We start from the raw sequence: 16,140 nt of genomic DNA on the forward strand, positions 1-16,140 counted from the left end.
AAAATCAAAAGGCAAATAAACTGGGGGAAATACTCATAGCAAATGATTAAGAAAAATCAAAACTTTCTTGGAGCACACATAAATAACAGAAAAACTAAAACCTAATAAATGTGCAAAAAATTAAGGTACATAAATTACCCCTTAATTAATGAATTTATTCCTTCATTTATTCCACAAATTAATGAAAGTGGCAAATTTCTTATTCATTCATTTATTCTTCTGGGTGTCTAGTATATGCCAAGTTCTATGCTAGGATATAGTGATGAACAAGATAAACCATGTCCCTTCCATTAATGCCCTTATAAATTAATACTGAAATGCCACTATTCAGCTATCAAATAAGCAACCTGAAAGAGCTTAATGCTTGCCAGGGCTCAGTGAAATGGGGATTCTCTTCTGTTACTAATGAAAGCATAAATTGCTTTAATCCTCTATAAAAGCAATATAACTATGTGTGTGATCTAAAAACAAACAAATAAGCAAAAAATCCTTGAACCATTTGATCCAGTAATTCTACTTCTGGAATGCTATTCTTAAGAAATAACTCTAGGGACTTCCCTGGTGGTGCTGTGGTTAAGAATCTGCCTGCCAATACAGGGAACATGGGTTCGAGCCCTGGTCCGGGGAGAAACCACATGCTGCGGAGCAACTAAGCCCGTGAGTCACAACTACTGAGCCTGCGTGCTACAACTACTGAAGCCCGTGCGCCAAAAATAAAAATCAAAAAAAAAAAGAATCCTAAATACATTTTAAAATATATGCAAACAGCAATGAAATAATGCAATGCAATAATGCAGCCAGCTCTGAGTCACTGCCTGCTATGTGCCAAGTGCGTCACATGTAAGGATTCACAACAGCCGCCAGAGGTAGATGCTACTTTTATTTCCACTTAATAGATAACAATATTGAGGTCCAGAAAGGATAATCATTTGTGTAAGTTTATTCAGCTAATTATGTGCATAACCAGTGTTAAACCCTGGCAAATACGGAGATGAATACACTTGCAAAATCTGCACTTAGCTCTAAAAACAAAATCCAAAGCTTCTAACTTCAATTATTTGCAAAGTTTTAAGTAAAAAATTTGTAAGGAATTTTACTGAATACAATTTTTCTTTTGTGCATCTGCTTTATCCAGCATGAAATGGTATATTACTAGCCTTCAATAACATTCTCTGGCAATCCTGTTTTTTGAAAAAGATTAGGATGCTCAGGTCCTATTTGCCCAAGAATAAGGGCAAATACAACTGTTTTTATTTTTTTTTTAAAGAAGGTTTATTTATTTGTTTGTTTGTTTATTTACTTATTTATTATTTTTGGCCGTGTTGGGTCTTCGTTGCTGCACGTGGGCTTTCTCTAGTTTCAGTGAGCGGGGACTACTCCTCGTTGCGGTGCCCAGGCTTCTCATTGTGGTGGCTTCTCTTGTTGTGGAGCACGGGCTCTAGGCACACAGGCTTCACTAGTTGCAGCACGGGAGCCCTAGAACACATGGGCTTCAGTAGTTGCAGTGCGTGGGCTCAATAGTTGTAGTGCACGGCCTCTAGGGTGCGTGGGCTTCGGTAGTTGTGGCACGTGGGCTCAGTAGTTGTGGCTTGCGGGCTCTAGAGCGCAGGCTCAGTAGTTGTGGCGCACGGGCTTAGTTGCTCTGCAGCATGTGGGATCTTCCTGGACCAGGGCTCAAACCCGTGTCCCCTGCATTGGCAGGCGGATTCTTAACAACTGCGCCACCAGGGAAGTCCCTACAACAGTTTTTAAGCCCAAGATTCGGTAGAATGTGTCAGGGAAAGTCCAAAAGCAGTTGGAGCAGAGCATTAAGAATCCAGTTGGACTTCATAAGGATTCTTGTTGAATTCAAGCTTCATTATTATATTAAATATATTATTCAACTTCCACGATAACCTCTACTCATTTCAAATGGGAGTACAACTCATGGATTGTTAACAGAGAACTGATCAATTTCAAGGCCATCTAAGATAGCCATTACAATAAACAAAGAAGACCCTGGCATCGAGTCTTTAATTAATAATACTTAGGCTGGAGAGCCAAGTGGTATCCACTGGATGTTTCTCAGAGGGCTCTAACCGGCTGTGTATTTAGAGGATGTCAGGTAGGTGTTTCCTGTTTTAATTCAGGCAGCTGTGCTCAGAGAAGCAGCCCAGGGGGAGAGATGTGCCTTCTAGTGCTAGAATTAATTATATATTCATTTTATTCCTCTGAACAGTCTAACAGAGGCAGACATTGCTTACACATGCTGGTATTTCCAGCAGTGTTTGGCACAGAGTGGTGCGCAATAGAATGGTCATTCCTGAAGGAGAAATTTTGCAGCAAGTTAAAGTATGGCACAGATTTTTCATTTCTCTTTGCCACAGAGTCTGAAAAATTGCGGTTGCATATGACTATCTGCACGTACACATCAAAAGCTTTTGCCAACTCAATAGTATTTCTCTCAGTCTGAAGCTTAATGGTGGATTTGCCCATTACAATAAGAGTTAGGTAATAACACTGTCTGACCTTGGAGTGACTCATGCCCTTCTCTGCTGACTGGCTCCAGCAGAAAGGGTGATGCAAAATAAATGGATGGGTTAGTACAGCGTAATAAGATGGGCATCACCAACTCTAGGGCTTCTGAATCTTACTAATTTTAAACATATACTCTGTTCTAATGGCAAGTGCCCCGAGTAGATTGGGATATAATAAAAAATTGATTACTAGCAGAAGTTACATATTTATTACCTTTTATTCTTTCTTTTTTTTTTTTCTTTCTTAATGGTGTAGAATATGCATTTCCAGTAGGGGGTGGTATCACCCCTGTGATAAGCCTCCAAAAATATGTAGGTCCTAATCCCTAGAGCCTGTGAATGTGGTACCTTATATGGCAACAGAGACTTTGCAGATGTGATTAAGTTATGATTTCTGAGTTGGAGAGATCATCCTGGATTATCTGGGTAGACCCTAAGTGTAATCACAGTGTCCTTATCAGAGGGAAGCAGAGGAAGATTTGACACAAAAGAAGAAGGCAATATGACACTGAAACAAGATGCTAGGCTGCGCAGGCTTTGAAATGTAGAGAAAGGGGCCATGAGCCAATGAATGCAAGAAGTGCAGTCCTAGAAGCTAGAAGAGGAAACGGACACACTTCCAGCACTTCCAGAGGAAGAAGACCTTGCCAACACCTTAGCCCAGTAAACTGCAGACTTCTGGCCTCCAGAACTATAAAACAGTAAGTCTGTGTTTTAAGCCACCAAATCTGAAGTATTTTGTTACAGCAGCCCCCAAGGGGGTAAAAATTAATCCCTGGGGAAGCCAAAAAAAAAATCTTATATATTACAATGGTTTGTGATCCTCCCAAGCTCAACACTACCCTACAAAATCTTATTCCTCAGTATTTTGTTTTGTGGCAATTAGGGAAAAAATGTCTGAACCAGTCTTTAAGGAGTTAAAAAGAAAAAAAGTTGTAAAACAACATTTCATTGGCAAGCACTGCCAATGAAAGATTGATTCAAATAATGATGCAAGATTTTTATTACTCTCAAGGCCCAGTTTCATTATCATTAGCAGTTGGGACAAGATAGGTATTGTTATCCTTTCAAGTTCTTTTATACTTTTCATTCTAACAACTGAATTTACCATCCAGAAAACACTTGCTGGCCACTTCTCTGTACAAGTAGCCAAATCTCTACCTCATTTTAAGACAGATACTCTCTCCCGTATGCCACAACAAGACACAGGAATAATTTGGCCCATAAATAGTGTCAATCTATTAATGTGCATATTTGAAATTATGTGCCAAAGTCCATTAGGAAATACATTTTAATATTCTAGATTTAAAAAAATGTAATGCAGACAGTAAGGTTTATGAATATTGTGAGAGCCTCAGAAGAGATTGTTTAATTATAATTCTGCTTTTTGAAAAATTGTTTTAGTGAAACCAAAACTCTATCAGAAAACTATTTCTAATTTACTTTTAATATCAGTGAACAAGTGATGATGAGAAAGCTATAAGTAGGTAACCTATGGACAGCCTTTCTTATGGGATGCATTCTACTTTAATTCAAATTGAAAGTTAAAGTTTGGGTATATTAATGCATCTAGTATGATTCAATCTATAGTATTTTTTAAAATATCTTTGTTGATTAAGCATTAAAAAGTATAATTCAAGATACATATCAAAATTCATTATATCGTTAAGCTCACTCATTAGTTTGCTCTTTCTACCTTGTTCAAGTATAAGTTTCCTATAACCTTCAAGAAGTTAAGTTCTGAGTAGATTCAGGTATCACTGATTGTTAGATTAAGCTATAAATTCCCTTAGGAGAATTAAATACCTGAAGAGAATCTTAATCAGGCTGGATCTGCCAACCAGGATGTTCTTTGGAAAGAGGTCAAGATGTAAAAAAAGATTAAAATTGTCCACTAAGCATTCTAGCAGAAATGCCGATTGTGCATTACTCTTCCTTCCACCCAGTCCGCACAGGGAGCAAAATCTGAGCTTCAGGTAGGAGAAAAAGTTTGAAACTGAATCAAGCTATTTTTAGTCCAAGAATCAATGTGTACAAAATGGATTGTGCACAGATCTTTATTTTTATGTTCCAAGAGGTAGAAAGCTGGTGTTTGACCCTAATTCACAAGATACGAAAGAGAAGGGAGGGAGGGGAGGTAGGAGGAGGAAGGAAGGAAGGGCAGGAGTAAGGGAGAGAGGAAAGGAAAGAAATCCATATATTATATATATATATATATATTCCATATATATAAAATCCATATGTTAATCCATATATATATGATATATGTGCCAAGTATATACCACACATTTTAAAAAGTAGTCTGCCTTTTGCTGCTTATTATTTTTAAATGATGAATGATAACTGATAAAAATTACCTTTAAAAAAAAAAGTAAAGAAACTACACATGAATACTTTAAAAACAGATTTTTATTTTTTAACCTATGTCAGCTCCAGAACTGCCATTTCTGCATACTGCCGCAAGCAAAGCTCTCTCACCATTTCTAACTTTAGCTTGAACTTCCCTGCAGTTTCCCGTTTAATTCTCCATTTGGCACTAGTTTAGTGACTGGCTATTACACAGGAAGTTGATGCAACTGTCATATCAGGCCAGAAGTTTATGCCCCTTCTCATTGTCTAAGGCAGAGAGTCACAAATGAAAATGGTACTATTTTGAAGCTGTGTCCAAATGCTGTCCAACATCTGGATGTTGGAAACATTTACATATGCTTTCATTTTTGAAGTTTTCCCCAGAATGTTTGGGATTATGGAGATGCAGGTCCTTATTGCCTGCCCAAAATAAGCTCAAAAAGGCTAAAGATATTTTTGACTAAGATCAACTGACGTTGTTTTGAGAGCTATTCAAAAGCTGTTGTATTATTTCTCATTGACAAATACAACCACCCAACTTTCCAAATCATGGGAAAAATGTATTTCCAACCCTTAAAAAGAGAAATTAAATGTATACACTCCTTACAACAAGGCATGCATTTTAATCAATATTCACTGACTCTATGAGCATATGGGATTATAGCAGGCATGGTGATTTTACAGATTTGTATAATGTACTCCTCGATTAACGGAAAACTGATTCTCCCTTGGGGACACTGTTTCCCTTGCAACTCTCTCAAGTACAGGCCTGGAGGTGAGACGGGTGCCCCTCTTGCTCCGCATGGCTGCTTTCAGAAAATTCACCCTCTTCTTCCTCCACCCTTAAAATTCCTCTGCTTTAAATCTCATGTCATCATGAGATTTTTTTTTTTAAGTTAGTAAATGTACATTAAAACAAAACGAATTAACAGTAACTTCCTCGGGGGACAAGGTAGCAGCAGGGTAGGCATAGACACTGCACACTGCCCACTACTCAGCACTGTTACTGTCACTTAGTAAACACCAACTCATTCCTCCTTATTTCTCTAAGACTTCAGCTCCTGGTTCACTGCCAATGTCTCCAGAACTCCTGGTCTCAATTTCTGGCATTCTTAATATGCACAAAGGTGATCTCAATTCCTGGAATTCCTCCTCTTGAGGGACCTTCTCCTGCTTCAGCCGCTCATTCCTATGATCATACCTTAGTGACTCACTCTTCTAAGTGATTATCTCACCACTTCTCTCTCCTCAAATCCCCAACACCTCTGCCATCTTCCCTGCCAGCTGCTGGCCTTGCTTCCTTCAGTGAGAAAATTGAAGCAACCTGAAGAGGACTTGGAAAGACTCTCCGCATTCACATCTGCCAGCATACCACATCTGCATCCACAAACTCCACTTTTCCTGGGTATCTACCATAGAGAAACGAACACTTAACGTTCACATAAAAATATAAATGTATATGAATGTATATAGCAGCTCTATTTGTAATTGCCAAAATCTGAAAATAACCCAATGTTCTTCAAAATCTGAAAATAACCCAATGTTCTTCAATAGGTGAATTGATTAAAAAAAAAAAAACAAAACTGTAGTATATCCATACAGTGGTATTTGACAATAAAAAGGAAGAAACAACTGATGTGCAACAACTTAGATGAATCTCAGAGGCATTATGCTGAGGGAAAGGACCCACTCTCAAAGGTTAAATACGTATGGTTCCATTTACACGACATTCCTGAAAAGACGCAACTATAGTGATAGAAACCAGATGATTGATTATCAGAGACTGGGGTGGGGAAGGGTATCAAAGGAGTAGCACAGCACAGGGGGAGGTTTTGGGGATGATGAAATTTCTGCATCATAATTGTGGTTACATGAATCTCTATTTGTTAAAATTCACAGAACTATACGCACATACATTAAAAAAATTCTGTGAGCCTGTAATTTTAAACTAATCCTACAAACAAACCCATTCATGTAAATTATTTTTCCCAAAGGCACAATCAAATCACAATTATTGGGCTTCCCTGGTGGTGCAGTGGTTGAGAATCTGCCTGCTAATGCAGGGGACACGGGTTCGAGCCCTGGTCTGGGAAGATCCCACATGCCGCGGAGCAACTAGGCCCATGAACCACAACTACTGAGCCTGCGCGTCTGGAGCCTGTGCTCCGCAAAAGAGAGGCCGCGATAGTGAGAGGCCCGCGCACCGCGATGAGGAGTGGCCCCCACTTGCCGCAACTGGAGAAAGCCCTAGCACAGAAACGAAGACCCAACATAGCAATCAATCAATCAATCAATAAATCTTAAAAAAAAAATCACAATTATTCAAAGGTGAATTGTTTGTATATTGTTAAACTGCTTTCAAATTCCTTTATGATGTTAATAGGGATGTTTGTTTACTGCAGCTCAGCAAGTGCTGGAAAGAACTTTTTGACAAAAAAGCTCTCTCCAGTGGAATCAATAAACAAATAAGCAGGCACTAACATGGTTAAGAGCAGGGACTCTGGAGTCAGATTGGCTGGCTTAGGACACCAGCCTGACTGCTTGCTGGACAAGTTGTCAGCCTCTCTGCCTCATCTGTAAAGGGGGGGATGGAAACAGTACATGCCTTGTAAGTTTAAGAGAATTAGATGAGATAATGAATGTAAGATGCTAAGTATTGTGCTTGGCACATGATAAGCTCTCATAAATGTTAGCTATGATATTATTGTTAGTTATTTAAATCAATTAAAAAGAGTGACAATTCTTCACTGTTTTGACACTTTGCATCATTCCAGGGAGGTGTGAGGTCCATTCCCAACAAGTAGAAACTGGGACATGCCAGGGAAATAACTTTCCAGCTATAGCCAAGCCATGCCTTTACAGAGCAGGGAAATCATCGTTCAGTTCGAAGTGTCAATTTCATTCAGCTATGTGTAAACACAGCTCTCAATGACCAATCATTCAACCAGAAACCTCAGAGAATATAAGAAAAGCTTTGTGATTATTGGATGACTTAATTAAATAGTTTAACCTCTCCCCATCAGTAAGCACATTCGATGTTGTACTGAGAAATAATGCAGTGACCCCCCTGAGAACCAGCCAGGTACGAAAGGCTATTTACACTGATAGAGCACCCAGACAGCTCTCCTCTTTCAACCTACTGGCTTTTTTTTTTTTTTTTTAATTATTTATTTTATTTTTGGCTGCGTTGGGTCTTCGTTGCCGTGCACAGGCTCTCTCCAGTTGCAGTGAGCGGGGGCTACTCTTTCTTTGTTGTGGTGCGCGGGCCTCTCATTGCGGTGGCCTCCCTTGCTGCGGAGCATGGGCTCCAGGCGCGCAGACTTCAGTAGGTGTGGCTCGCGGGCTCTGGAGCGCAGGCTCAGCAGCTATGGCGCACGGGCCTAGTTGCTCCGCGCATGTGGGATCCTCCCAGACCAGGGCTCGAACCGGCGTCCCCTGCATTGGCAGACAGACTCTCAACCACTGCGCCACCAGGGAAGCCCTCAACCTACTGGCTTTTAAACATGTGTCGTTTCTTCTTTTGGTGTCAGGGTTTCAGCCATTACTTCTTGCTACTGTCAGAAGGTGCTGGGGCCTTCTGACAGTAGACCCCAATACATCTCTCTAAATTTATTGTTTTTGTCTTGCTGTGTATGAATAAGTCCAATTACAAACTTTGAAACAATAAATAACACTTACATAGTCTTCTACTTCTTATAAAGCACTTTCATGAAAAATATTTTCTCCTCATAAAAATCATGAGTAGGAGAGGTGTTATTATAATGTTTATATGGAAAATGAGAAGTTTAATCACACAACTAGTAAAATGGTCAAGTTAGGACCTGAACTCAGATTTCCTGATTTCTAATTCCACACTATTACCAAACCACCTATTTATGCAGTAGAAGCAATTTGATTTTTAAGGAGTGGCTGAAGGACTCTCCTTAAATAAAGTGACTATGTGCTGGTGGCTGAGGTCCATGGCATCTAATCTGACTGTTTAGATGTTTTTTGCTTAGTCACAGCAGGTACCACCTATCTGTAGTTTTAATGAGAGACTAAGATGAGTGTAATTTACTGTACAAAATGTTATATGTTGTCTTAGTCCATTTGAGTTGCTATAACAGTAACACCATAGGCTGGACGGCTTAAACAGACATTTATTTCTCATAGCTCTGGAGACTAGGAAGTCTAAGATCGAGGCACTGGCGGATTCAGTGTCAGGTGAAGGCCCACTTCCTGGTTCATAGATGGCCATCTTCTTGCTGTGTCTTCACATAGTGGAAGGGGTAAGGGAGCTCTCTGCGGTGTCTTTTATAGGGTCTCATTCATGAGGGCTCCACTCTCATGACCTAATCACCCCCAAAGGCCCCACCTCCAAACACCATCACTTTGGGGATTAGGTTTCAATGTATGAATGTTGGGGGACACAAACATTCAATCTATAGTATGTGTTGTCTAAAACACAGCTCACTATCTCCACAGATACTAAAAAGTAGAAGGAAATAGTTTCTGAACACATTTAGTTGTTTTAACATTGAAAACAACCACTCCTTGTTGACTTTTTGTTCACTGATGCTTCCAAGCACCCAAGCATCTGGCTCACAGCAAGCACTGAAGAGACCGCTGTTGAATGAATGAATGAATGTATGACTGCAAAGTGGAAAATCCAAAAAGCTGAAAACCCTAAGATGAGAAACTCAAACCCTTCATCCAACAGTTCACGTTTTCAAAAATTTCCAATGGGGTAAAGACAGTCAATAGTCTGTTTTTAAAAAGCAGACACATTTTTAAGAGACACTGGATCTCAGTCTAAGAAGGTAATAAACAGGATGCTGAGGCATCCTGAAACCATGTCACATGAGGAAGTGCTAATGGATCTAGATATGTTTAGTCTGAAAAAGAGAAGACAAGATAGTTCTTTGCAAATATTTGAAGCTGTTGGGCATGGGCTAAAATTGTCAAGTGGAAAAGAAAACTAAAAAAATGTATTCTCTGTAGATCCAGAAGCTAGGAATATTGCCAGTTGGTGAAAATTACAATTTTCACTGCACAAAAAGGGGCAGTTTAACAATTAGAGCTGCAAAGCAACCGGATGGGCAGCCTTGGGAGGGAGCTGGAAGACAAGGAATGAACAGTAATTTAACATCTCCTTTGTGCACGGCATTTGACATAGGACCTGTACATTAGTATTACCATCTCCATGTCGGAAGTGAGGAAAGTGACACTTACAGAACAAAAGTAACTTGTCCAATATCACACAGTTGGTAAGTGGCACAGCTGGAATTCAAACCAGAGGTAGCTAACTCCTAAAGTATGTTATTTCTGTTCAGTTCAACTCAACAAACATTCTTTTTTTAATGTCTGCGTTTGACCAGGCACTGTGCTGAGTCCTGGGGATACCAAGATAAATGACAAACAAAAGACAGTCCCTTCCTTGGAAGGACTCATAGTTTACCATCTCCGTAGTGATGGAAGTGTCTGGGTAAAGGCTACATGACCATTCCAGGTTACCGGAGAAAGAATTATTGATCTGGGAGTAGGCTTTACCAAATAATCACTAGGTGCCTTCATGGCCTAAAAGTTTATAGATGTGGCTATAATCGATTCCTGAAAATTGAGCTGCTGTATTATAAAATTTGGTTGTAAATTCCAATGAGGGAAAAAAATGGAGCTTCAAATGTGATAAAGATCATATGGATTAAGCAGCTTTTAAAATATAAAATGGCCATATCTTAATAAAATGTTACCAACAAGTTAGAAATTTAGCTATCGTACTAAAGCTTCATATATTGTGCCAGAAATTTCATTAACTTGAGGAAAGATTCAGAAGAGGGAAACATGTGCTCTTGGTAGCTACAGTGACATGGCTGTACAGTGAAATTCAGGATATCTTCTAGTGTTTTAGACCTATATGTTGAGATAAAAAAATGAAATTCAAACTTGTTTACTCAATATTTGCTTAGGCACTACAGTAATCTATCCGCTCTCATTTAGCTCTCACCGAAATGATGCCGGTCAAGGTCACCCAAGGATTCCCCCCTTCCCATCCCCTGCCTGTTACTAGACCTGTAGGATTAACACCTAACTTGTTTAAGATTAACTCCAATTTGGTTCTTTGATTGGGTGACAGTTTTTCTTTTACTCCCTGTACTTAAAAATCTTATTTAAAGCAGTTTACCATTAGGAACACATATACAATAAGGCTGATGAAAATGTTTAAAAATGAGAATTATATGAAAAATCTAAGTTAGGTTTTACAGTGACACATAGTGCTGGAGGTTTTTAACAACCAAAGCAATAATAAAAACATACTATAATTCCTACCACCTGATTCATATCTCAACGGAAAGAATTTTCAAGGCAATAAATTCAAAGAGGTATTTACTTAATGTTTCTTTAACCTAAGAATATGGATCTACATAATAAATGATATCTTCAACAATAGCTTTATGGAGGATGCAGAAAGTTATTAATGATAACAGTTTATGTTTATTGTGTATTTACTATATACTAAACTAATCTTTAACAAATACCATGAGTATAATTCTAAAACTTTTAGCAGAGCTGAGACTAGAATATTGATTTTCTAATACCTAATTCAGAAATGTTTCCATTTTTTCCACTATACTGTCCTATACATACCATATATGGAAAAGAATTTGGCTGTGGAATTAAATACACACACACGCGTACATGCGTGTGCACAAATATGAGTGTAAAGCTTCCATAACACACACAGCACATATACACACACGGGCACCTTTGCCAGTACCAATGATCCTACTGAAATTAGAGATTAGTCCTTTTAGTAAATAAAAATAATTCCATTAATTAAATTATTAAATTCACACAGTGACTTCCCTGGCAGTCCAGTGGTTAAGACTCCACACTTCCAATGCAGGGGGCACGGGTTCGATTCCTGGTCAGGGGAACTAAGATCCCATATACCGTGGAGCACGGCCAAAAAGAAAAAAAAATTCACACAGCATCTGTCAAGCTGATGATTTACTACGCTTTTTATTGGTTATCCTTGTCTATTTCTCATGGTCCATCACGTCATGATTTTTCTGTTTCATCATCTCTCTTCCAGTCACTATGCACCAATCAATACCCAGAATACAAAAAGACAAATAAAACTAAGCCTACAATAAAAACAAATCTGGGATTTGAACTTAACACTAGCCATCAAAAAAAGTCTGTATCAACATACCAAGAAATAGAATTTATTCCTTTTCTCCTTTTACAAATGTCCTCAGCCCTACATGCTAATAATAATTTTATTAGCGACATTAAAACAAGGTCTGCATGAAAAATAGCAGGGCTCTGGGATGTAGTAATACCACTCAGTAGCTTTCAGCCCATCAGAAAGAATATTAACAGATAAATTGTTGGCACACTTAGAAGACCAGGAAACTGACCACCCGTTTTTTTTTTTTTTCTTTTAGTTATTGACAAATCCAAACGGCTAGACTGCCTTGAGCTGTTTTAGATTAAAAAAATACATACATTTGGACGTAACAAGTTATTCTCTTACGGCAAATCAAGTACTGAAAATGCATAGAAATCAAAGGATTATAACCAAGTGATCATTCAGCAATTCCCCACATTGTGAGCCTTATGATACTCCCATGCCCAGCTTTAAGCCAGGCAAAGAAGTTTAAATTAGTGGTTCTTAAAGTGTGGTCTCTACCTGCTGTGAACTTGTTAGAAATGCAAATTCTTGGGTTCCACCTAGTACACTGAATCAGAATTTTAGGGGGTGGAGCCCAAGACTAGTGTTTTGATGAGTTCTCTAGGTGATTCTGGTGCTCACTAAAATTTGAGAACTGATCTGAATGAAGGGCTTCTCAGCATTTTGTTTCCTTTGCGGCCTCAGTTTATTCCTAACTTGCATCCTCATTCTTAATAATCAACTCCTGCTGCTTATCATAAATGTACTCATTGGAAACTGCACTCAAGCATGGCATATGTAAGTGAGGATGCTCCAACAATCTCCACTGTCTTGCCCCAAGAGGAAAACATCTGTGGTACCCTTTCCTCAACCTTTGCTGTTCTTTCCTCAGCTGCAACTGCCGCACACAGTGGGGTTGTGTAGCTTTCAGAGGATCCATCCAGTTGGTAATCAAGACTGCTTGACTCATTGATTGCAATCCTTCTACACAAACCACCTGCATGTGGGTGCCCGTGGCCTTCAGGTTGCCCATATCACAGCCTCTCTGCCAACTTGCCACATGAACCTGCTGCCCATGGCTGCTGAGGTCTCTGCCTGTGGATGTTCTGGGCTTTGCTTAATCCAAGAAGGTGGCCTATGGCACTATATGACCTTGAGTCCACTTGGAGGAGGAGGTCTGGTATTCCAAAGGATAAGCAAGTGATGGTGAAAACCCAGCACATACAGATGCATCAGATGAAGAACTGGAGGTGGGCTTTGTTTTTTAACAATCATTTGCAGTGGAGGGAAATGAGGCAGGGCATCCTGAAAACTCTCATGTTCTTTTTGGTACCCAACACTAAATTCCCCTTGGTTGGCTCCTTTCTTTGTCTCCAGAGTCATATTTCTATATCTGGGGCATGTGCAAAGACAATGAACTAGGTAAAGCAGAAACCTTACTGTCAATATTCACTGAGTTCACTGTAATATGGACACAGGCAAATGTAAATTATTGATTGAATTCCCGTAAATTTTGACGACTTATATGTCATAATAATGAAACTTTATTTCTAATATGTCACTAATTTCAAGAGAAAGGTATCAGTGGATTACTTTGGTTATATTTCACAATATCAAACAATTTTTTCATCTGACCTTTTTCTATTATCAAAATGCTCAGTTAGGGACCTCCCTGGTGGCACAGTGGTTAAGAGTCCATCTGCCAATGCAGGGAACATAGGTTCAATCCCTGGTCTGGGAAGATCCCACATGCCGCGGAGCAACTAAGCCCGTGCGCCACAACTAATGAGCCTGCACTCTAGAGCCCGCGAGCCACAACTACTGAGCCCATGAGCCACAATTACTGAAGCCTGCGTGCCTAGAGCCTGTGCTCCGCAACAAGAGAAGCCACCGCAATGAGAAGACCGCGCATCGCAATGAAGAGTAGCCCCCGCTCGCCGCAACTAGAGAAAGCCCGTGTGCAGCAACGAAGACCCAACGCAGCCAAAAATAAATTTAAAAAACAAACAAACAAACGCTCAGTTAATGAACCCACTTGGTAGTGGACCCGGCATTTGTTTGTCAACCTCCACTGCACTGGTGTAGGAATTAGAGGAAATCTGCACCTCTTCTATAGCTTTCTTAACCAAAAAATGGAGTGAACGACTTAATATGAAGTTTTCAAAAATGCTCTTAAAAGGGTTTGGTGGATGAAGCTGCTTTTGGCTGTTTCTGTCCCCAACATTACCTCCTTCCCCCAGGACAGAATGACTCTGCCACTCTGAAACCATCTGGCATATGATGCTGCTATGTGAAAAGCTGAAGGGAAAGAGTGAGTCCAGGGAGGGCCCGGGGACTGAAGAAGGCTCCTAACCTGATTCACACCAGCTGTAATTTGCTGCTTGTCTACAGCCAGAAAAAGAGTTTATGGTTCTGCATCACCAGACTCTAAGTAAGACCCCTCAGAACACTCCGCCAGGATCTCTCTCCCCAGTGAGGAGCGTCCTGTGCTAACACCACATTCATTTTGAATTAGTGCTGACACCGAGCATAACAGCCAACCGTTCCTCTCCACATTGTATTGAAACAGGTAAAGGGGAGGAAGTGACCTTAGGTTCACTGTAGTTTTTAGACACCTCTGCAGAAATAGCAAGGCCAATTCCCAAGTACTCAATAAATAAAGACTTTAATTCTTAACGAACAATAAGAGAGAGAAAAGCTCATCTCAGAACAAGCTGTCATTTCACTAAAAAAGCAGAAAAATTGCTAGCATCGGCATCCAGTGCTTCTTGTTTAATACAGCTCCTCTGATTAGAGAAAAAGTTTTATTCCTCTCTCCTAGGAAGAATTTCATCTTACTTCTCTCTCCCACAGCTCTCTCACAGGGAGTATGTTTGTTGTTTGTTTACCTCCTTCAGATCCTGCACGACGGCTGTGAGCCTCTCATTTTCTGCTTGCACGTTGGCGACCACAGCCCGGCTCTGTTTCAGTTCGTTCTGCATCTCCAAGATCTTCCCCAGATAGTAAGCTTCCTTCGATGCTGACTCCTGCAGAAGCGTTTCCTCCCGAGTCTCTCCATCCTCAGCAACCTTACGGTGGATGGAGAAGGACTGCCCAAATGCCTGCAGAGGATTTGGAAAGAAAAAGAGCACACAGTGAAATGCACCACTGCACTATTCAACAGACTTGGGAACATGATTTGTTTTACTTTGTGTAAAAGAAAAGGTATTCTGCAAGACTTCCAGAAGCAAAAAATACATAGTTCATCTAACAGGCTAGCAGCTTCATTGACACTTGAAATAATTCAAATTCAATTAAGGAGAAAGAAAAATTTTACGTATTTTGCTAAAATATATATATAACAGGTTAAAACTTGAAAAACATTGCTGCTTGTTTTATGTTACCATTTTTTAGACAAATCTTTTTAAGGAATAGACAGTTCAGTGCTAATGAGCCCTTCAAAATTCATATTCTCATTTTCATTCCAGAAAAAATCCCAAAAAAAATTTTCAAGAAAGAAAATAATAGTTTCATTAGCTTTCTAATACATTAGTGGTAAGAATATGCCAATTATGAACAATACCCTTAAGAGAGAAAAATCACCAAACAGCTTTCAAACTGCCTGGTACCACAAAAAGACATTCAAATGCAATCAGTGTATAAGAAAACATATCTGTGGAAAAAGAAATACAGAAAAATAAGCCAGAAAGTAATGAAATTGGTAAGCTACGGGGGGGGGGTGAGTGGGTATGGGGTAGAAAGTATGAGGGAATGAAATGTTATACAAGGGATCACATTTCATAGGAGTCACACTTTTCTGAGAATGCCTTTTCATATCGCTCTGACTCGTACAACTACAGTAAGGTTTCACATACCTCCCAAATAAATAATAATGAAAATCAGCCTCTATGTGTCCGGGTACCCAAATGGAACACAAATAGTAACAAATGAACCCAGCTGTACTGCAAATGAAGAACAGGACCACACTGAAAGGGGTTGAGAAGAAAAGATATAACCTGATTTGGGAAATCAGTATTTTTGCTATACACAGTAAAGCTAAAAACAAAAAGAACTGTACCCAAACACTATAGTATAGTTGGTAAATTTGTTTCTCACAGGGATTATGGAGTCGCAATTCTGAAA

General features: G+C 39.5%; 1 protein-coding gene across 5 annotated transcripts in view; it reads right to left on the reverse strand.

Moving 5' to 3' along the window:
* The window catches only part of BICD1 (BICD cargo adaptor 1), a 220,966-nt gene that overhangs the window by 119,063 nt on the left and 85,763 nt on the right, over positions 1-16,140 (reverse strand). For all 5 annotated transcript variants that reach the window (XR_009009761.1, XM_057557152.1, XM_057557150.1 and 2 more), the window contains exon 2: positions 14,907-15,119. Coding sequence is in view for 4 of the 5 variants with exons in the window: in XM_057557152.1 (XP_057413135.1) it covers positions 14,907-15,119 (213 nt within the window). In the remaining variant the exon portion in view is untranslated. The remainder of the gene's footprint in view (positions 1-14,906; positions 15,120-16,140) is intronic.

This window comes from Balaenoptera acutorostrata, chromosome 11 (genome assembly GCF_949987535.1).
Source record: "Balaenoptera acutorostrata chromosome 11, mBalAcu1.1, whole genome shotgun sequence".
In the NCBI taxonomy this organism is placed as follows: Eukaryota; Metazoa; Chordata; class Mammalia; order Artiodactyla; family Balaenopteridae; genus Balaenoptera; species Balaenoptera acutorostrata.